The sequence below is a fragment of the Chrysemys picta genome, chromosome 11 (assembly GCF_011386835.1).
Source record: "Chrysemys picta bellii isolate R12L10 chromosome 11, ASM1138683v2, whole genome shotgun sequence".
Taxonomy (NCBI): Eukaryota; Metazoa; Chordata; order Testudines; family Emydidae; genus Chrysemys; species Chrysemys picta.
The window spans coordinates 32,029,375-32,051,300 of NC_088801.1; the positions used below are offsets into that span (position 1 = coordinate 32,029,375).

Below are 21,926 nucleotides of genomic sequence, written 5' to 3' on the forward strand. Positions count from 1 at the left end.
GGGGAGCAAGAGACAGAATAGCAAAATGAGAAAAAAAAACAAAAAACGGCAAGAGACAAGGAAACCGAGGACAGAAACCAAGAAGAAAAACAAAAAAGGTATAGAGAAAGCAAGCAAAGGCAAATCAAGGAAAGACATGACGAAGGTTGGGCCAGTTTAGTGGCTGGCTGCTCTGCACAGCAGATAATCTGCAGCCAAAAGTGGGAGTTAGGGCATGTCTTCACTAGCTTTCTAATACTTGCAAGTTACTCATGACACAAATTAGGATAACAATTTCATTCTACTAGCTAAACCTCCAGTAGTATAAACATGTTTTAAGACTTCAGTCCTTTAAACAATCACATTCTGGTACTTTTTTAACATACAAGATTTATAATTAGGGCTGTCAAGCGATTGAAAAAAAATTAATCTCGATTAATCGTGTGATTAAAAAATTAATCTCGATTAATCACAACTAGGGGCAGATTCTCCCACCCTTACTTATGATTAGGGCTGTCCAGTGATTAAAAATATTAATCGTGATTAATCACACTGGTAAACAACAATAGAATACCATTTATTTAAATATTTTTGGATGTTTTCTAAATTTTCAAATATATTAATTTCAATTACAACACAGAATACAAAGTGAACAATGCTCACTTTATATTTATTTTTTATTACAAATATTTGCACTGTAAAAAACAAAAGAAATAGTATTTTCAATTCACCTAATACAAGTACTGTAGTGCAATCTCTATCATTAAAGTTGAACTTACAAATGTAGAATTATGTACAAAAAAATAACTGCATTCAAAAATAAAACAATGTAAAACTTTAGAGCCTACAAATCCACTCAGTCCTACTTCTTGTTCAGCCAATCACTCAGACAAACAAGTTTGGTTACAATTTGCGGGAGATAATGCTGCCTGCTTCTTGTTTACAATGTCAAATGAAAGTGAGAACAGGCGTTCGCATGACACTTTTGTAGCCGGCATTGCTAAAGCAGGGATAGGCAACCTGTTGCACGCGTGCTGAAGACACTCACACTGCCCGGGTCCTGGCCACTGGTCCAGGGGGCTCTGCATTTTAATTTAATTTTAAATGAAGCTTCTTAAACATTTTAAAAACCTTATTTACTTTACATAGAACAATAGTTTAGTTATATATTATAGACTTATAGAAAGAGACCTTCTAAAAACGTTAAAATGTATTACTGGCACGCAAAACCTTAAATTGGAGTGAATAAATGAAGACTCGGCACACCACTTCTGAAAGGTTGCCAACCCCTGCACTAAAGAATCAGAAGTTCCTTCATGCTTCAGCTACCATTCCAGAGGACATGCGTCCATGTTGATGATGGGTTCTACTCAATAACAATCCAAAGCAGAGTGGACCGATGCATGTTCATTTTCATCATTTGTGTCAGATGCCACCAGCAGAAGGTTGATTTTCTTTTTTGGTGGCTCGGGTTCTGTAGTTTCCACATCTGAGTGTTGCTCTTTTAAGACTTCTGAAAGCATGCTCCACACCTCGTCCCTCTCAGATTTTGGACGGCACTTCAGATTCTTAAACCTTGGGTCAAGTGCTGTAGCTATTTTTAGAAATCTCACATTGGTACCTTTGCGTTTTGTCAAATCTGCTATGAAAGTGTTCTTAAAATGAACACGTGCTGGGTCATCATCCAAGACTGCTATAATGTGAAATATATGGCAGAATGTGGGTAAAGCAGAGCTGGAGACACATAGTTCTCCCCCAAGAAGTTCAGCCACAAATTTAATTAACGTGTTTTTTTTTAAATGAGCATCATCAGCATGGAAGCATGTCTTCTGGAATGGTGGCCGAAGCATGAAGGTACATACGAACGTTTAGCCTTATCTGGCATGTAAATACCTTGCAATGTCGGCTACAAAAGTGCCATGCGAACACCTGTTCTCACTTTCGGGTGACATTATAAATAAGAAGCAGACAGTGTTATCTTTTGTAAATGTAAACAAACTTGTTTGTCTTAGCGACTGGCTGAACAAGTAGTAAGATTGAGTGGACTAAAGTTTTATTTTGTTTTGTTTTTGAGTGCAGTTATGTAACAAAAATATCTACATTTGTAAGTTACACTTTCATGATACAGAGAGATTGCACTACAGTACTTGTATGAGGTGAATTGAAAAATACTTTTTCTTTTGTTTATAATTTTTACAGTACAAATATTTGTAATAAACTATAATAATATAAAGGAAACACTGTATATTTTGTATTCTGTGTTGTAACAGAAATCAATATATATGAAAATGTAGAAAAGCATCCAAAAATATATAAAACAATAGAATACCAATTGAAATGTGCAATAGTGCAATTAATCGCGATTAATTTTTTTGAGTTAATTGTGTGAGTTAACTGCGATTGACAGCCCTATTTATAATATATATTTTAAACATTCTTTGAAAAATATATTGTGAACTAAGTGAGGCAAGAATTGTGTGTTTTGCTGTGTGCTTGTACAGTGTTCAGCATAATGGCACCAATAACTTCATTGGCTCTTGTGCACTACTGCAATACAAATAATAAGTAAAGGGAAAACCTCATAATACATGGGAAAAATTTGACCCCAAGTCGTAAAAGTTGTTGTCTGTATAGCTCAAAATTTCTTCCAGAATGAAGTGAAACATTTTCAGTTAAAAAACACACATACACAAGTGTCTAATGTGTTGTGTTCGATACTACAAAATATCTACACTGGCAGTTCTGGAATCAACAACCTGAAGAAACATCTAGTGTCACTGCAAAACATGTCAGTGGTGTAGCGTCATTACCTTTCCAATGAAACAGAAATGCTTTTTAAAATCCAGCTCAACCATCATTCAGTGAAAAAGTTACCAATGCTGAAGTGTTGCTACTATTCACTTTGCTGACCATTTCACAAAGCTTGACAAGAAGACATTCTCAGATTCAGCTACCGGAAAAAAATGTCCCTGTGGAAGAACAAAAAGCTGTGTGCATCATCAAAGCTCTGTCAGCACATCTGACACAGTCAAGCCATGAACCTTGCAAGATCAGGACCTTTCACTGTTATGATGGATGAAAGTAATGATGTCAGCAATGAAAAGAAGGTCTACATCATGATTAGATATTTTGATTAGGATTCAAGACTTGTGAAAAATGATCTTTTGGGAAAGCTTGTCTACAAATGCTGAAAGCTTTTTTGCATCAATGAATTCAGTTTTCACGGACTTCAACATTCCAGGGACATGATAGAATTTCTATCTGACTCAGCATGTGGGGACTGGCAAGCACAGTCTGTACACAGTAAAAGAAATGTCATTCTCTCTGTGCAGCCTTCCATACATGTCACTTGTGTACACTTGGTAGATAAGAAGCATGCTGTCACAGCCATCTCCAAAACAGTGAAAGATATGTTGATTAACTACTATTGCAATTGCTATACAAAATTAAAGGAAGAATACTATCAATACCAATAGTGGTGCAGTACAGATGACCTAGCTAGCCTCCTACCACCACCATGTTTAATGTTGGATAAGACTTCAACAAGCTTTTACTTTAGGTGTCCCTAAACCACTGACTGCCAGAAGCTGGGATGGAGCAATGGGCTGGATCACTCAATAACTGCCTTGTTCTATTCATTCCCTCTGAAGCATCTGGCATCAGTCACTGACAGACAACAAAATACTGGGCTAGATGGACCACTATGGCCATTCTTAATACGCCACTTCATCCTTATTGTAAAACCTAATCTGGGATCAAAAAGCAAAGCAAAGAGTTCCATGTGTTACTGCTTGAGACTATTTATTGGTCCAATTATTTTTAATTACTTATAATTTTTTAAGATAGAGGATAAAGGGGATCTAGGGTTACCAGGAGATCATGCACACGTCTGTACGATTTCATCTGATCTAGAAGTTGAAAGGTGCATAGAGAATGAGGCAGGGAATTACAGGAAGAGAAAGGCTGCTCTTTTGGTGAAGGCAGGTGAGTGCTACCCAGAAAAGCTCTATTCTATTCCTGGCTCTGCAACAGATTTCTTATATGACACTGAACAAGTCAGTTAAACCAAGCTTTTCAGTTAGGCTTCGTCTCTTCACTAGCCTACCAGGTTAGTGAATACATGGTAACTAACACAAGGTAAAAGCCACTTCACTTTGAATGGTCCTGTGAAATGTGTGTTAACTACACATGCTAAACAATCTGTTCCACCTTGGATTTAGCTGTGACACTCAAACTATGTCTGCACTACATCATTTACAGCTGCGCAGCTGTAGCACTTCTGGTGAAGATGCCCTAAGCCAACGGGAGAGACCTCTGCTGTTGGCTTAATAACTCCTGCTTCTGTGAGAGACAGTAGCTATGTCAGCAGGAGCTCTCTCAACAACATAGCACTGTCTACAACCATGCTTAGGTCGCTATAACGTACGTCGCTCAGGGGTGTAGATTATTCACACCCCTGAACGAAACAAGTTATACCAAAGTAATACGTAGTGTAGACATAGCCCAAGTATGTTTCCCAGACCTGAAGAAGAGCTTTGTTTAAGCTCAAAAGCTTGTCTCTCACCAACAGAAATTGGCCCAATAAAGGATATCACCCTGTCTCTCTAATGAAGACAAGGCAGTTAGTAGTTTTCACATGTGTTGGTCAAGATTAATCCTAGATTCCCCACTCCTGTTCAAGCTTACATTACAAGAGGTGTGGAGAACACAACTTTTGTTCCAATCATATCCTTGTTTGGCTAATGGAAGTTAGACCATGGTGATGGGCATGCTGTAAGAAGTGGACGAGAATTTTTCTTTTTATCCTGTTTGTATTGATTTTCACTTCAAGGGCACTTTTTTTTTTTTTTTTTTTTTTTTTTTTAAAAAGGATCTCGTCTTCCTTTCACTGTTTTATGCTAAAATAACATTTCTAGCCTAGTTAATTTACTTTCCAAAATTACATCGGTATCTTTGTGTCCACGTCAAATAATTTATTTCATTGTCCGGGGCTGGATGAACAAACTTTTTGCATTAACTTTAATTTTGGCCTTTTGTAGTGCAAAGGAAGATAGACAGTACCTTCATGGAGGAGGTTTCTATTAAGATTTAAATTATTTGTAGGGCCTTTGTATAATGAGGATAAAGACAAAAACATGTCCATCCTTTAGGAAATTGCTTGTCAGTCAGGCAGGCAGGCAACAGAGCCAAAGGAAAAGCCAATTAAAGCATCAGAAAGAGCCAAAAAGTATCAGAAGAAGCCAAACCATTTGACCTGGCATGCAAAAACTAAGAGAAAAAAAATACAAATAGAAATGAAGGCTGGTCAGTTCCCTGTAGACAGATGTTTCCCATTGCCATTTGGGAGGCTTGAATTTTATTTCTGGTCCCAGTCTATGATTCCCAGTGTAGGCAAAAGTAATACACACAACACCTAGAGACAAGGAGTCCTCTCATCTACCTAATAATGAACATATTGCTCAGTTAAGGAGCAATATTGATAGTCTCCGACAGGATTCCCATCCTGTCCTCCTTGGAAAGTAGGAGTAGCTATGACAGAGTTTTAGTCTACAGTGTAGGGCTTCATGAACAGTGATATCAATGGGACACCTTCCTCTTTTGAGATTACCACTTTTCATTGCACACAGCTGGATGGATCTCCATTGGCAGCCTATCAGCTCCTAGAAACCCCTGTCATGGACCAGCATCCCATTGTGATAGGCACTGTACAAACACAAAAAATATTCCCTGCCCCAAAGATCTTACCATCTAAGTATAACAAAGAGTCAACAGGAAGACACAGACAGACAAGGGAAGCATAAGGAAACAAATAGTCACTAACCACAGAGCCACCAGGCTGCTCCACAAACTTCCTTTATTTTTTATTAGTGTCTTATCTGTAAGAAATGCTTATTTTACAGGCCAGCATGAAGACCCTATGAACAGTGTGCATAAAGAGGTCTGATCAGCTCATTCAGTCACGCTGGCAGAGAGAAGTAACATTGTGGGCTGATCTACACTACCATTTAAGTTTGGTTTTAAAGGCAAGTCAGAAGAAAGGCTTAGCCCCCGAATCCGTACAGAGTATGACCCTGGCGTTTTAGAGCGTAAACCACATCCATGGCTGTCACAGTCTTCCGCTTCGCATGTTCAGTGTAAGTAACAGCATCGCGGATCACGTTTTCGAGAAAAACTTTGAACACGCCATGGGTCTCTTCATAGATCAACCCACCAATCCACTTGACACCACCAAGACGAGCCAAACGACAAACAGCCGGTTTGGTAATACCTTGAATGTTATTGCAAAGTACCTTCTGATGGCGCTTAGCGCCCTCCTTTCCGAGTCCTTTGCCGTCTTTGCCCCGACCAGACATGTTGCTACCATCAAGTTGATGTAACTTATGTTGCTCAGGGGCATGAAAACAACACCCCCCTGAGCAAAGTAAGTTACATCAAGACACTCTCCTGCCGACATAGCTTCCGTCTCTTGCGTAGGTGGAGTAATGATGCCAACGGGAGAGCGCTTTCCCATCTGCGTAGCGCGTCTTCACCAGACACGCTGCAGCAGCACAGCTGCATCGGTGCAGCTGTGCCAATGTAACACAGTAGTGTAGTCTTGCTCTGAGAAGGCCAAGCAGGATAAAGGGAAAATGTGGGCATGCAGGGGTGGAGGGTAGGGGGGAGAACAAGCAGAAAAAGCCATGTAATAAGACAGACAGAAAGGGAAGGCAGTTCTAATTTTTCCTCCCCCCCCCCTTTTTTTTTTTAAGATAGTTTTTCAATGCGAGGAGATTAGTTTTCTTAGAGTATTTAAAAAAAAAAAAGACAAAAAAGGGTCAGAAAGTGAGAAAATGGAACAAATAAATTAAAAAGAATTAAAAAAATAACTTGGGAGTGGCACAAAAACTGCCCATTCTGATCATGGATATTGAGACTGAAAAAGCCCAAGCTTTTCCTGTCTTTACAAAACATTTATCAGCAAGCCATTATCTTTATTTTTGAAATCTCTTTAACATCACTGCAACCCCAAACCTAGGTGCTCCAGATTAGTTGTAGTTTATAAAGTTGTTTATCATTCTATTCTCAAGACAGAGGATTACTGAGATCTAATTAAATTAGGAGTCAAAATGGATCAAGTAAACAAAAAACAAAAAAATTATTCTACCCCATGTTGCCAGAACATCCCTGAACAATTTCTCCCCTTTCTTTTGGGGAAAAATAATAGATTTCAGCTAGATTAGCAGCCTTACTAATGAACAGTTATCTATCTCCACAGAGGCACCGCTCTCAGGTCTGTTCCAAAGACAAATTACTTCAGTCCCTAGTCCACTAAAAGTTGTAAATCTAGCTGCACCTCTCAAAAAAAATTGGAGTAATCCCCTGTATCTCAACTAACCACACCTACAAATTGTCAGGGAGAGCACCTATTTAACCACAGTGATATTGTAAGTGAATTGGTTAATAAATGTAATAAGTGTTAATGCAAATATAATTACGTTTAAATCCGCTTTATGTCTGACCATATTTCTACCCCATCCACATCACCGACAAAGTACAAAAACAAGTTTATTTACTCTCTGTTGGTAAACAAACCATGTAAATGTGCTTGTGAAATTACATCTCTGGTTTCTCAAAAGTTAACCAGTCAAAATGAAAGACAGCAGAAACACACATACTCTTGCTTGGCCTTTCTGTAAAATTGAGTGGTGTTCCAAAGAAGCGTCCCAGACACTGTTTACACAACCACCAGTCACTAAGAGTTTGAGATGTTCTGGGAAAAAATGCATCACACAACTACAGACTGTTGAATGCCTGAAGAGTCCATGTAGACAGTCCTCCTGCCAGGGCTGTTCTATAATGCCAGAACTAAAAAAGTGACTTATACTAGTGGTATTTTACAGAAGTAGATCTGACTGTACTCCCCATAAAATATTGTTTGCTAGTTCAAGGATATGCATTGCACTACGAAGTACATCGTGTATTCTCACAAACAAAGCTAAGAAGCAGAGACTTAAATAACAGGTCCGGGGGAGGGGGAAAAAGGATTTTGCAGCCTTTTCAAAAGTTCATGTGCCAGAACTATGAGAACCCAAGAGAACAGGCGTTCAGAATAGCCTTCAGAAAAATGCTGTTATGTTACAGTACAATAGCATACATTTGTCTTTATATAGTTATAAGCCAGGATATCCACTACACATTGGTACACAAATACTACAGTGATGGTCACATCAGAAACACCGAAAATACATTTCAAAGGATGTATATAAGGAAAAGAAAAAGTTATCTCACGAAGATTTATACCACTGGAGATTGTTGAAATTGAAGGGTGTTTCTGCCTTAGAAAACATTTAAGTTCCTTCACCAAAATATAACTCATTCCAGTCCATCCATCTCTTTCTTCCTGGACACTTTACTCTTTTTTTAAGATGCAAAAGTGAATTGTAGCACTTGCAAAAAGTACTAGAGTGAGAACTTTGCTCTCCATCTACCCAAAGCACAGGCCACAGCAGTGCAAACTCCTCACACAGATCCACCAAAGAGACCTAACCTTAACTTGAGATAGCCACTTCTTGACATCCAGGTCATTAAGTACCCATACCCATTAAATTCCTGATCTTTCCGCTACGAGAGCCACCTCAGCTGCCCCCTGTATACACATTTTGTACTATGAACTGACTTGAGACCACCAACTCTCCTTTGACACAGTGATCCCACTGTACAACCATCAGATGGCAACACCAAACCCTAAACCATGTATCATAGTCTCAATAGTCACTCTCTATAAAGCTATCCTTGGGATTTAAGTACTTTAAAGATTGTAGGGGGTGCATTATACAGAGGGAATTAACTTTTAAACAAGAATGTTGCAGCCTCATATTGGGAGTAGCATTTTAACAAAAGCCTTATATAGCAAACTAAAGTATACTTATACTATATATATATATATATATATATATATATATATATATATATATATATATATATATGGTAATAGTAAGATGTGTTGGGATGTGAGGTTGAAGAGGTAAACAAAATATGCCTCTTGAATTTTTAAACAACTCTTGTAATTCAAATAGGTCACCTTAGTTCTGGTTTACCATTGTTTAGACAGTAGTGTTTCATAAAAAATATTAAGCGAGTTGAACTTCAAATCGTTTAACAGAAGCCATGCCTCATTGATTTACATATCTATTGTAAAAATGATTCAAATATATTTATTCATATTAATCCCAAATAAAGTGCAAAATATAAGGTAACTGTTCTTACAACATGGTTCTTAGATACAGCAGATATAATTTACTTTCAACTAAAACAATACCTTGGATGGATGTAATAATCAGTTGTATTAACCAAACATAGAATCTATTGTGTTTTGGGGGGGGGGGGGTTATTCAGTTAATTTCCTAAGTTATCATCAGAAGAGGCAATGAAGTTTGTAAACTAACATTGACAGGACAAGAAACCAGAGTGGAACTGAAGAAAGAACTTTTGCTACATTTTTAAGACTACCGTAGGTTTTTAAAACTTTCTATATAGAGCAGGGGGGGCAAACTTTTTGGCCCGAGGGTCACATCGGGGAATAGAAATTGTATGGCGGGCCATGAATGCTCACAAAATTGGGGTTGGGGTGCGGGTGCGGGGCATGGGGAAAGGCTCAGGGGGTGCAGGCTCCAAGTGGCGCTTTCCTTAAGCGGCTCCCAGAAGCAGTGGCATGTCCCTTCTGTGGCTCCTATGTGGAGGCGCGGCCAGGAGGTTCTGCACGCTGCCCCATCTGCAGGCACCGCACCTGCAACTCCCACTGGAGCGTGCAGGAGCTGGAGCGGGTGGCTTCTGGGAGCTCCCCTGGCTTCTGGGAGCTGCATGGTGCGGCCCCAAGCCAGCACCCCAGCCAGAGCGCCGGAGTGGGACCGATCCACTTGGTGCGGCTCGCGGGCCAGCTTGAAATGGCTTGCAGGCCGGAATTTGCCCACCCCTGATATAGAGGTATTGGAACTCGATAAATTGTAATCTGAAGAGGTAGCTGCTAGAAATTAAATTCTCTAGGTAACACATTTTAGTGCAAAAAAAAAAAAAAAAAACAAAAAAACCTCCTGGGGGAATTCTCAGCCACTGCACATGTGCAGAATGTATGTCCCCCACAGATTTCTTTGTTTCCCCACAGAAAAATGACTTTCTGAGGGGGAAGCAAAGGAAAGCCACAAGAACGGCCATGCAACGCTTCCCAGCAGTATGTTTAGGGAGCCCAAGCCAGCCGGCAAAGATGTAAATCACCGTGGGACAGGGGGTGGGACTGGGGAAGACCTGGCTGGTGGCTCCTTCCCTGCACCAGCTAGTCCCGGTTCAGCTGGGGAGGATGAGACTTCCTCTTCCCCTTCACGGCATCTGGGGCCAGATCAGATCCACTCCAGATTTCTCCCCCATCTGCAGGAAGCTGTGCAACTACACATACACACACTCGCTTCCTGCGCCCATCATTCCTCAGCTGCAGGGGGAGGGATCCCTGTACAGGGAGCTTCTCCCCCATCCACCCAAACTCCATGCATCCATATCCCCTCATACCTCACCGAGCCTCATCCCCCACACATTCAGAACCCCCCTGATGAGCTCCACTCCCCAGCAACTGGACCATCCTGACAAGCCACCAGCATCCGGATCCCCACCCCACCAAGCCCCAACTAGCTGCACCTGGTTCCCCCTGCATCTGGACCCTCACTGACCCCCACACATCCAGACCCCCTTGCAGAGACCTTCCGCCCCACACACTCAGACCCCCCTGCTGAGCCCCAATCACCTTCACCTGGACCCCCCCTGCAGAGTCCCATTACTGTTGCAGCCAGAACCCCCCAACAAGCACCTGTGCAGCCAGATCTCCCCTCACCCGGATCCCCCACTGAGCTGCTCACACCCAGATTGCCCCTCACAGAACCCTCTCAACCCACACCCGGATACCCCCACACTAAGCCCCTCCACACTTGGATCCTGTCTTGCTGGGCCTGCCTGCCCAGACCTGCTGCACCTGGCACGGAGGGGCAGGGCCCTGGGATGTTTCTGGGGAGGCCTGGTCCTTGCACTGTGTCAGGGTTGGGTGCAGCTTCACAAGCTTCACAGTGATCTCCCACCTCTGTGCAGCCAGTGGCCTGTGCTCCCCAATGCCATGCTGGAGCTTCCACATTTATCTGACAAATAAAATTCTGCAAATTTTAAAATATTGTGCTCGGTATTTTTTATTTTTTGGTGCAGAATGCCCTCAGGAGTTAAAAAAAAAAAAAATCAACTGGCTTAAAAGTGCATTTTTTTGTTTATTTGTTTGTTTTGAGGCTTAAATTGGTATCACATTACACTACTGGTACAACAGAAGGTTTTAAATGGATCAAAGCACTAATAAACATGACAATTAAAGATACATGGTAGAAGTCTATGATAGAAGGGTAGAGGTACACTAACCGTTTCCCCAGTAAGAGGAAAATATCCTTTTTGTGGCACAAGACAACTACTGTTTCTGCTGCACTTAGGACACAGTGTCATTTACACTTATGATTGGCTGGAGTCATGGGAAACATCTAATGGTCAAGAGACCAAAGAGGGATACAGAGATGATTCATAAAATGCTTCCATCTCCATTTCAGTTTGACTTGGTTGCATGGAAGCTTGGCCATTGTGTTCAGTGAAATTCAGAACCAGTATCCTGAAGAACATACAAGCTGAAAGATTTTTTTAAAAATTAAAAACAAAAAAATTCACTAACTCTCTTCTCACTTGCACAATTTTGCATCACTGGCTTCAATGGAGTCACTTCTGAAGAGAATACATGGTCTTCTTGCCTTTAGCTGCATTATATCAGGAAACAACACTTTTGCTCTCAGACCGGCAAGAGGATTAGCTTGTCACATGTTGAAGACCTAGTTTCCCTTATGATGTAGGAAGCACTCAAAAAGATTTGTTTGCAAGTTACTAAGACTCTCCATGTTGGAATTCTCCCACAATAGAAGATAAACTGCAGTAGAGGAAGTCTTTCCACACCTGCACATTTTCTTAATTCACAGGTTTATTCTGTCCTTCTCTTCCTGTGATACAGTGCATTACAACAGGGTTGCCTGTAGGAACTAACACAAATTAGCTGGATTACAGATTTCTGAACAACTTTCTAAAGTTCTCTTTTAACTACTATAGAGTCATCTGTAGGACACTGTATAGCATGGACTTTTGGATAGAACAAGTTTACCAGTGGTAAAATGGTTCTGGATGATTTCCAACATCCAATTTGGAAGCATATTTGATCAAAATAATTTTAGCCTGTGGATGGATCACCCTCTGGTTGTATCGGAGTTTAATTTTCACCTGCTCCAGTGCATAAGGAAGTTAGAAAATCCAGCTCTATACAATATGTAATTTCAAACTCTTTCCAAGTTGTATTTAGTTGGCCAATATCACAGGTAAAAATTGCACATCTGCATGCAAGTGCAAGTCAGTGTCAGTATGATACAGTAAGAGAGTCAAAACCTTCATTAAAACAATCTGAGATAAAGCACCCCAAAAACAAACTAGTCTGAACAAAAAGCGTTATGTGCCTCAGACAGATTTCACTTCTCCTTTGTAACACAGATGCCTGTTTATATTTATTTCTAATATAGTGTTGTTTAATTTTGCTAATGGGTGAAGGGTTATGCTACTAACTAATTCAAAACAACATGAGCTGCACACACAAATTTTTCACATGGTATTGGGAGAACTGACCCTACAATATTATTACCAAACAAAATTATTGGCAATATCATGGCAGCCAGGTAACAGAGTATGAAACGTCTCTGGAAATTGAAGTTAGAAAATAAATAAGGGACTTCAGCTCCTCTAGCCAGCAGACAGAGAATTTGTCAGAAACAATGCTCTCAGATGCCAGCTTAGACATTGTTTTTGTATCCCCTCCTCTTTCCCTAGGAGCTAATTCTTGAAGCACCGATGATGTAAGTCTTGCCTATAAACTATATAGCTATATTGTCTGCCTAGTAAAATGGGAGGAGAAAAAGGGGTAAATTACATAAACAAAAGTATAAAAACAAAGGACTAAAATGAAAGAACTAGTGATAACAATGAAATTTTACCTCACACTACTCACATTTTTAACCTACTGCCTGAGCAAGATGACAAAGGCCCTACCATATGCCTTTGATGATGGTTGTGAGCGAATAGGAATTTGTGTTACAGTGAGCCTGCAGATTTTTTATTAGTGCCTATTTATTAAAATAAACTTCTACTCTATTTTTTGGGAGGTTATAACGTTCACTTTGTGATGCACTCCTCCCCCCCCCCCCCCACCTCCCGTGGCTGTGCAGGTTCAGGATGCAAGCACAGGCTTGACCAAGTATTTGCTAAGACAAAGGTTGACTGGCGAACCTGTAACTGTCAAAAATGAATTTGCTCTGTGTTTGAGAGAAAAAAAAATTCTTGAGAAAAGAGAGAGCACATTGAAAAACAGATGGGAGGTAATACAGAACTCTCAGGGGGACGGAGAGGGAATCAGGGCCCAAACCTAGAGTTTGCACCTAGCCTGAACCCAGAATCTGTGTGTAGTGTTTCTTACTAAAATCCTTTCCCCTGCATTTCTCAAAACTGGTGACTGAGACAAAGAATGGCATTTTCTAAAGTGCTTGGTGATGAACTAGCTCTTCTCTCAATGAAGTCAAAGGGAGTTTTACCATTGACTTCAAGGGGAATAGATTTAGCTCAATATTAAGCACTTCTGAAAGTTTAACCTTAAATGTCTATTCACACCTGAAGACTTCATGCAGGAAAGCGGTAACCGCAGAAAGATCTGCTAAGGTACGATATACCTAGGGTGACCAGACGTCCCGATATCTAGGCATTTGTCCCGATAATTGTCCCCAAACATCGGTCGGGACGCAATTTGTCCCGATATTGCTCGGTACTCCGTTTTGTTTGTTTGTTTTTTTGTTCCGCCGGCGGCAGTCCGCTTTTTTTTTTTGCTCCACCGGTGACCCCTCCCCTCCCCCCCCCCCCACATGTGTCCGGATATTTTCTTCCTCTCATCTGGTCACCCTAGATATACCATGTCTTTTGTAAACAAATGAAGAGGAAGCTACAATCTTCCACACCTCTTGATGAATCAACAACTTAACTTCTATTCAGGGAGAAAAGCAGGCGGGGACTTAACGATTGACACCTACTCTGAAAGGCAGGGGGGAAAAAACTCAGAAGCAAACAGGATCATGGATGTCACATACATCTTTTTCTGAACTCCGCTAACAGAGAAAAGATAGCAATGCTAGAAGCTTCTGTAAGATGAAACCACATCTCTGGAAGCTTTCCCTAATGTGACTGTGGATGTAGTCTGTGAAGGAGAACAGAGAAGCAGGAATTCAAGGAAAGGATGAGCTCATAGGCCAGTAACTAGAAAGGGTTACAGTGTGGAACCCAAGGACTTGGTAGGCATCCCTACAGAGTTTGAAGCCCTTTTAAAAATATTTCTTGTGAGGAGATTAAAATAGTTTTTATTATTTGCCAATTTCATGAATTTTGTAAATTGTATACACACTATTATGAACGTCACCTTTACTCAAATATAGTATCTTCAAATTTGTATTCACAGTATTTTACATTTCTACAGTGCTTTCCACGAGGTCCGCCAGGACACTTTAGAAACACTAGTGAATTAATCCACAGGACATGCCTATAGAGATATATCTATTAAAATAATATCTATTTTACATAAATGTGCATACCATGTTTAAACAAAAATTGCACAAATTAATTGTCTTGATACTAACTGCTTAGGGAAAATACTAATTGTATCTTAAATTGATTAAATACAACATGTTGGATAAAACATATTGGATAGATACAAAGTGCTGCTTTAGAACAAGTTGTTACCATTATCTTCCTAATTTGAACCAAAATGGACTAAACAGTAGTTGATGCTTCACAGGACTTGTCTAGATTAAGTTACACTGGAAATTAAAACCGTATTTGCTTGTGAGTAAGGGATGTGGTTATTACATGACTTTGGAGAAGAAAAATATGGGAACTCATTATCTTAGAAAGTATTACTATTTATTTGCTATTCTGCAACTCCACATGAATGGTGAAGCAAATACTCTCCAGCAGCTACACACCACACAACAAAAACACCAACCCAGGAACCAAACCCTGCAACAAACTCTAGTGCTAACTCTGTCCACATATCTATTCAAGGAACACCATCACAGGACCTAACCACATCAGCCACACCATCAGGGTCTCATTCACCTGCACATCTACCAATATGACATATGCCATCATGTGCCAGCAATGCCCCTCTGCCATGTACATTGGCCAAACCGGACAATCTCTACGCAAAAGAATAAATGGACACAAATCAGACATCAGGAATTATAACATTCAAAAACCAGTAGGAGAACACTTCAATCTCCCTGCTCACTCACTAACAGACCTAAAAGTGGCAATTCTTCAACAACAAAACTTCAAAAACAGACTCCAACATGAAACTGCAGAACTGGAATTAATTTGCAAACTGGACACCATCAAATTAGGCCTGAATAAAGACTGGGAGTGGTTGGGTCATTACAAAACCTAATTTCCCCCATACTAATTTCCCCCTACTGTTACTCACACCTTCTTGACAACTGTTTGAAATGGGCCACTCTCGTTACCACTATAAAAGTGATTTTTCCTCCCTTGGTATCCTACTGTTAATTGAATTGTCTCGTTAGACTGATCTCCCACTTGGTAAGACAACTCCCATCTTTTCATGTGCTGTGTATTTATACCTGCTACTGTATTTTCCACTCCATGCATCTGATGAAGTGGGTTATAGCCCACGAAAGCTTATGCTGAAATAAATTTGTTAGTCTCTAAGATGCCACAAGGGCTCCTCGTTTTTAATGATACAGACTAACACAGCTACCCCTCTTAAACCTGTGAATTTAGGGTTCACTATCTCATGAATGTTTTAATCAGCAATAGAGTGGTGTATGACTCCTTTTCAAATGATAGCAAAAGTTGGTTAGCTCAAGCATCTGTTAATAATATAATTTAAATGACAATAAAGCATCAGTTAGTAAAGGTTTGTTTAAATCTGAATTTCAGTAATCTGGTTTACAGTTTAAAAGATGAAAGGGAATAAAGTAAAATCCATTGGATCATTGAATCCAGCCAAAAATTACTTGTATTAAAATGAATGGCTGTAAAAAGGAAGACTTTTAAAAATATCTAGTTTTAGTTTGAATTAAGAGTGACTGATTCAAATTAAAAAAAAAAAATTATTAGTGAAATCACAATCAGCTGCGCATATGGCAACCATGCACAAAACCAGTTTTACAACGCATTCCTGAACAAACACAGATTTTTGTTCTGAAGTCTTAAACTAAAATGAAATCTCTGGAAAAGTGCACACTGTGTTTGCTCATTTCATAAAGTGAGGCTGGCTCCTCACATCAATGCAAGCGTTTTATTCTTTAATGTTATCCTGCAGGAGTAGCAGTAGCAATGGCAACTTGTGATTTAGTTAGGTCTGTGCACACGCGTCTGATATATACATACACACACACACACACACTAACTACAGTTTGGAAATTATTCCATGACGTTTTCACTACAGGAAACTTTACCTATATATTACTTAGAGCTAAATGTGTAATTAACTTTTTACTAATAGCATGTCAATTAGGTAACTTAAATTATGTTTTTTTTAAACCATCAAAGTAAAGTTTACTGTATTTTGAAGGGAAAGGAGGAAATAGAAACAATTTAAGCTCTAAAGATCAATCCTGAGCATCCAATACTTGCATTCTCTATTCTATATAAAAAAATACACATTAGAAGGTTTGAATACAAAAAATAAAGAAGAGATGAAGATAACAGTTAAAAACAAGATTTCTGACATTTGTACTGTTTTGGGATGGCAAAGAAGTAAATAATAGAATAAAAAGAGCATATAATCATAACTTAAGGGCCAAATGCCATTATCTGAGGCATATAACCTGACATTCCGATTGGAGTATCTGATATTACTGAATTTACTGGCTCTCTCTCAATTTCATCAGAGTTGTTTTGTGTTAAATAAAAAACTGGCATTCAATTTCTGTTTTAAAAAACAAAATGAATAAACAGTACTTAAATTATTTGGGAGGCTTCAGCCACCAGACAAATGCATATTTAAGGAGATTTTAAAATACATGTTATCTGGTAGAAGCAATATGACCTCTTGTGTATTTAGTTTTAGAAATAGGGCCACTCCATATGTCCAATGTATTTTTAATGGGGATTGAGTCACATTCTTAATAGGCACGCTATGAATACTGGGTATACATATCTTACTCCTGAGGGCATTTCCCACCAAAAAAATTAAAAATTCTGCACACAATATTTTAAAATTCTGCAAAATTCTGCAAATCTGTCAAATAAATGTGAAGGTTCCAGCATGGCATTGGGGAGCACAGGCCACTGGCTGCACAGAGGTGAGAGATCACTGTGCAGCTTTCCCCCAGGACACAGACTCAGCAGTGAAGCTGCACCCAACCCTGACACAGTGCAAGGACCGGGCCTGCCCCAGAAACACTCCAGGGCCCTGCCCCTCCGTGCCAGGTGCACCAGATGTGGGCAGGCAGGCTCAGCAAGGCAGGAACCAAGTGTGGAGGGGCTTAGTGTGGGGGTATCTGGGTGTGGGTTGAGAGGGTTCTGTGAGGGGCAATCTGGGTGCAGGCAGCTCAGTGGGGGATCCGGGTGTGGGGAGAATCTCGATGCACAGGGGCTTGTTGGGGGTTCTGGGTGCAATGGTAATGGGACTCTGCAGGGAGGTCCAGGTGAAGGTAGTTGGGTCTCAGCAGGGGGGCCTGGGTGCAGGGGGGCTAGAGTTCGACAGGGGAGTCTGGGTGTGCAGAGGTCAGTGGGGGTCCAGATGCTGGGGGAGTGGGGCGGGATCCAGGTGCAACTGATTGGGGCTCAGTGGGGTATGGGTGACTCCTCAGGGTGCTTCAGGTGCAGAGAGAGTGGGGCTCATCATGGGGGTTCTGAGTGTGGGGGAGTGAGGCTCAGTGGAAGGGTCTGGGTATGAGGGGGTCTGGATGCACAAGGTTTGGGTGGATGGGGGAACAGCTCCCCTCACAGGGATCCCTCCTCTTGCAGCTGAGGAGCGATGGATGCAGGAAGCGAGGCAAGGGGAGTTTGCACAGCTTCCTGCAGCTGGGGGAAAAATCTGGGGGTGCCATGCAAGGGAAGAGGAAGTCCCATCCTCCCCAGCCCAGCCGGGACTTGCAGCTGAGCCTGGCGCAATGTAGGAGCCACCAGCCGGGTCTTCCCCAGTCCTGCCTCCTGCCCCACAGTGATTTACCTCTCTGCCGGCTGCCCTGGTCACCCGAAACATACAGCTGGGGAGGATCGCATGACCGCTCTTGTGGCTTCCCTTTGCTTCCCCATGAGAAAGTCATTTTTCTCTGGGGAAGCAAATAAATCCACAGGGGACATAAATTCTATATATGCACAATGGCGCAGAATTCCCTCAGGCATAAAGCAGTAAGTATCACACAGTCCAATCACAATTGGCTTAGTACCAAGTGATGGAGGCTGCCTGTTTTCATCACCTGATAACTTTCTGGAAAAATTATTTTTTGTGTTGAAATGTTCATGCTTTGACTCTAGTCAGAGATGAATATTTGTGGAAAGTCTGAACAAAATCCCTTCACACTGCTTTAGTTCTGTGAAGGCAAGGAAAGACACACTTTTTTCATATTTAACAAAACAAAAACTACACACACCTCAATCTTTTCTCCTGCAACACATCATTAAAACATGGCTGATATCTGTTTGTAAGTAGTTTTCACTGAGGTCCGCAACCATATTTGAAAACCAAAATTGTGTGAATAGTATTGAAGTGATCAATGACTGAAAATAGGCTACTGCACACGCACAACAGAAAATGTCATGAAGTCATCAGTTCATTTTTCCAATGGACAATGACTGGAAGCTAGGCGTGTGATTCCCAGCTCATCTCATAAGAACGGCCATACTGGGTCAGATCAAAGGTCTATCCAGCCCAGTATCCTGTCTACCGACAGTGGCCAATGCCAGATGCCCCAGAAGGAGTGAACCTAACAGGTAATGATCAAGTGATCTCTCTCCTGCCATCCATCTCCACCCTCTGACAAACAGAGGCTAGGGATACCATTCCTTACCCATCCTGGCTAATAGCCATTAATGGACTTAACCTCCATGAACCTCCTCTCACTTAACCTCCTCTCACTAAAAATAGTAGCATAGCCACTGTAGCGCAGGCAGCAGCGGCAATGGCACAGGCTAGCCATCTCAAGTACATACCTGCAGGGTTGTCTATGGCAGTGGCTCTCAACCTTTCCAGATTACTGCATCCCTTTCAAGAGTCTCATTTTTCTTGAATACCCCATGTTTCACCTCACTTAAAAATGACTTGCTTACAAAATCAAACATAAAGATACAAAAGTGTCACAGCACACTCTTACTGAAAAATTGCTTACTTTCTCATTTTTGCTGTATCATTATAAAATAAATGAATTTGAATAAAAATATTGTACTTAAGTGTATAGCGGGGTGGCCAAACTTACTGACCCTCTGAGCCACATACAACAATCTTCAAAAGTTCAGGGCACAGTTGACAGGGCTCAGGGCTTCACCCCACAGGAGGCACCGGCCAGGACTCAGGGCTTCAGCCCCACTCCTGCTGAAGCCCCTAGCCCCTGCAGGTGTGCCCCGCAGGGCTGAAGCCCCAAGGCCCCCTGGGCACAAGCACCTACCCCACCATCCCGCTGCAAGGCAGAGATTCCGAGCTCCTCCCCTCTCCCCCCCTTACAAGTCTAGTAGGTGGAGAATGGGGAGGGCTGTCTCGGTGAGCTGCACTTTAATAGAAAAACAACTGTGTGTGCCTCATGAACCACAGTCTGGCCACCCCTACTGTATAGTACACAGAGCAATGTAAACAAGTCATTGACTGTATGGAATTTTAGTTTGTACTGACTTCGCTAGGGCTTTTTATGATGCCTGTTGTAAAAGTAGGCAAATATCTATATGAGTTGATGTACACCCTGGAAGACTTCTGAGTACTCCCACGGGTATATGTACTCCCGGTTAAGAACAACTGGTCTATGGCACTATAGGTATGCATTTTCCTTCAAAAGTGCACATTTAATCTGTTAATAACATGCGTTCGCAAGTATAAATGTTGTTTTAATAAAACCTAAGGTCTGATCATGATAACCCATCCTCACCTAAGTCATTTCTACTAATATGACTAATCCAATGTAAAGCCCTGATCCTGCCAATACTTCCGCACACTTAGCTCCTTTGGAGTCAATGGGACTTCTCCTGTACATGAAATTAAGCAGGTGTGTGAGTCTTTGCAGAATCATGGCTTAAGAAATTGGACATACTTATGTTAGGGCTACACTACTTAGCTTATTCACCTCTATGCAGTGGTATCACATAAGTCTTACGCACTGCTTTAAATTCCACTTCAGCAGAAACAGGACCCAATTCAGCCCACACACAAGTACATGCTTAACTTTAACCAACTGCTTAAATCCAATGGACTTCAGTAGGATTTAAGCATAGGCTTAAATGCTCTGTTGAGTCGTGGCTTTAAGTGATACTTACATGATGCAAAGGTCTTATGTGGTCAGTCTGTTCAGGTGTCAGTTTCACTTTATTTGTACATGTGGCTTTCAGATTTTAAAGAAACCTAATGAGGGCTTTCCGCTTTTTTACATTTATGTAAAGAACTGGGAAAGTTAAGGCTCCAGCAGATCAATATAATCAAGCATTAAGCACACGAGCAGTCTTCACTGAAGTCTTTGGGATTACTCAGGTGCCTAAAATTAGCCTCTTCACTGAAATGCTGCAGCTGTGCCAATGCAGCATTTTAAGTGTAGACCAGTGGTTCTCAACCTATTTATAATTGTGGGCCACAGGTTGAGAACCACAGACCCCTATGCCCAGCGCCCCTTTCCCAGAGACCCCTCCTCAGCTCGGGGCCAAGAGCCGAGCCCCAGGCCCGGGCAGCCGGAACCCAGACCCCACCGCGTGCGGAGTCAGGCAGCCAGGGCCGGGACCCTGCCACACACTGGGCCAGGCAGCTGGAATCCAGGTTTTTTTTTTTTAGGCACACAACTGGGCTATAGCTGTGTGCTAATTGGGCCACATGCAGGCCGCGGGTTGAAAACTACTGGTATAGTCGTACCCTTAACCAATCAACTAAAAAAAGTAACATTTTTATATTAAATACACCTCTACCCCAATATAACGTGACCCGATATAACACGAATTCGGATAGAACATGGTAAAGCAGCGCTCCAGGGGAGTGGGGCTGCACACTCCGGCAGATCAAAGCAAGTTCAATATAACACGGTTTCACCTATAATGCGGTAAGATTTTTTGGCTCCCTAGGACAGCGTTATATCGGGGTAGAGGTGTACCATGTATTTTTCTTCTGATGAAGTTCTATACTATTAATCCAAGTTCTGTTTCATCTCCATCCACATAGTATCCAATATAAGAGTCAAGACAGACCCCTGCATATGTCATGTGGTCCTTTTTAACTCTCCTTTTAAATGATCATGACCACAGGCCTTTCTTCAAACCAGATTTCAATATTACTCTATGATGTGGCCATCAGAAGGCACACAGGTAATAAACAGCTGCAGCATTGTTATGTAATGACTTGACCAAATATGTTTCCACCCTGAGTTTTAATTATTACTAATTTCTAGCATCCTGTAAGCAATTTATGGAAAGAACGATTTTTTTTTATTTTTTTAATCTGTGCTTACCACAATGAGGTCTTGGTCCATGACAGAGGTTTCTCGGTGTTACCACAATACAAACAGCAAAATAACCAGTACCTTTCAGTAACAAACTTGTTTTTCTGAAGAACTACTAGAATTATTTTCCAGTGACATCAAATATTAGTTCATCTAGTTAACTATTGCCAG

The 21,926-nt window shown here is 41.1% G+C and overlaps 2 protein-coding genes across 42 annotated transcripts in view; both read right to left on the reverse strand.

Moving 5' to 3' along the window:
- The window catches only part of BAZ2B (bromodomain adjacent to zinc finger domain 2B), a 331,037-nt gene that overhangs the window by 225,258 nt on the left and 83,853 nt on the right, over positions 1-21,926 (reverse strand). The window lies entirely within an intron of this gene.
- Positions 4,771-6,478, reverse strand: LOC101954152 (histone H4-like). The gene has a single exon (XM_005311233.4). It carries the CDS (start codon positions 6,330-6,332, stop codon positions 6,021-6,023), a length of 312 nt encoding a protein of 103 aa, XP_005311290.2. The 5' UTR covers positions 6,333-6,478; the 3' UTR covers positions 4,771-6,020.

Coding starts and splice junctions, on each gene's coding strand:
- LOC101954152 (XM_005311233.4), bottom strand. CDS start 6,332: ATGTCTGGTCGGGGCAAAGACGGCAAAGGACTCGGAAAGGAGGGCGCT.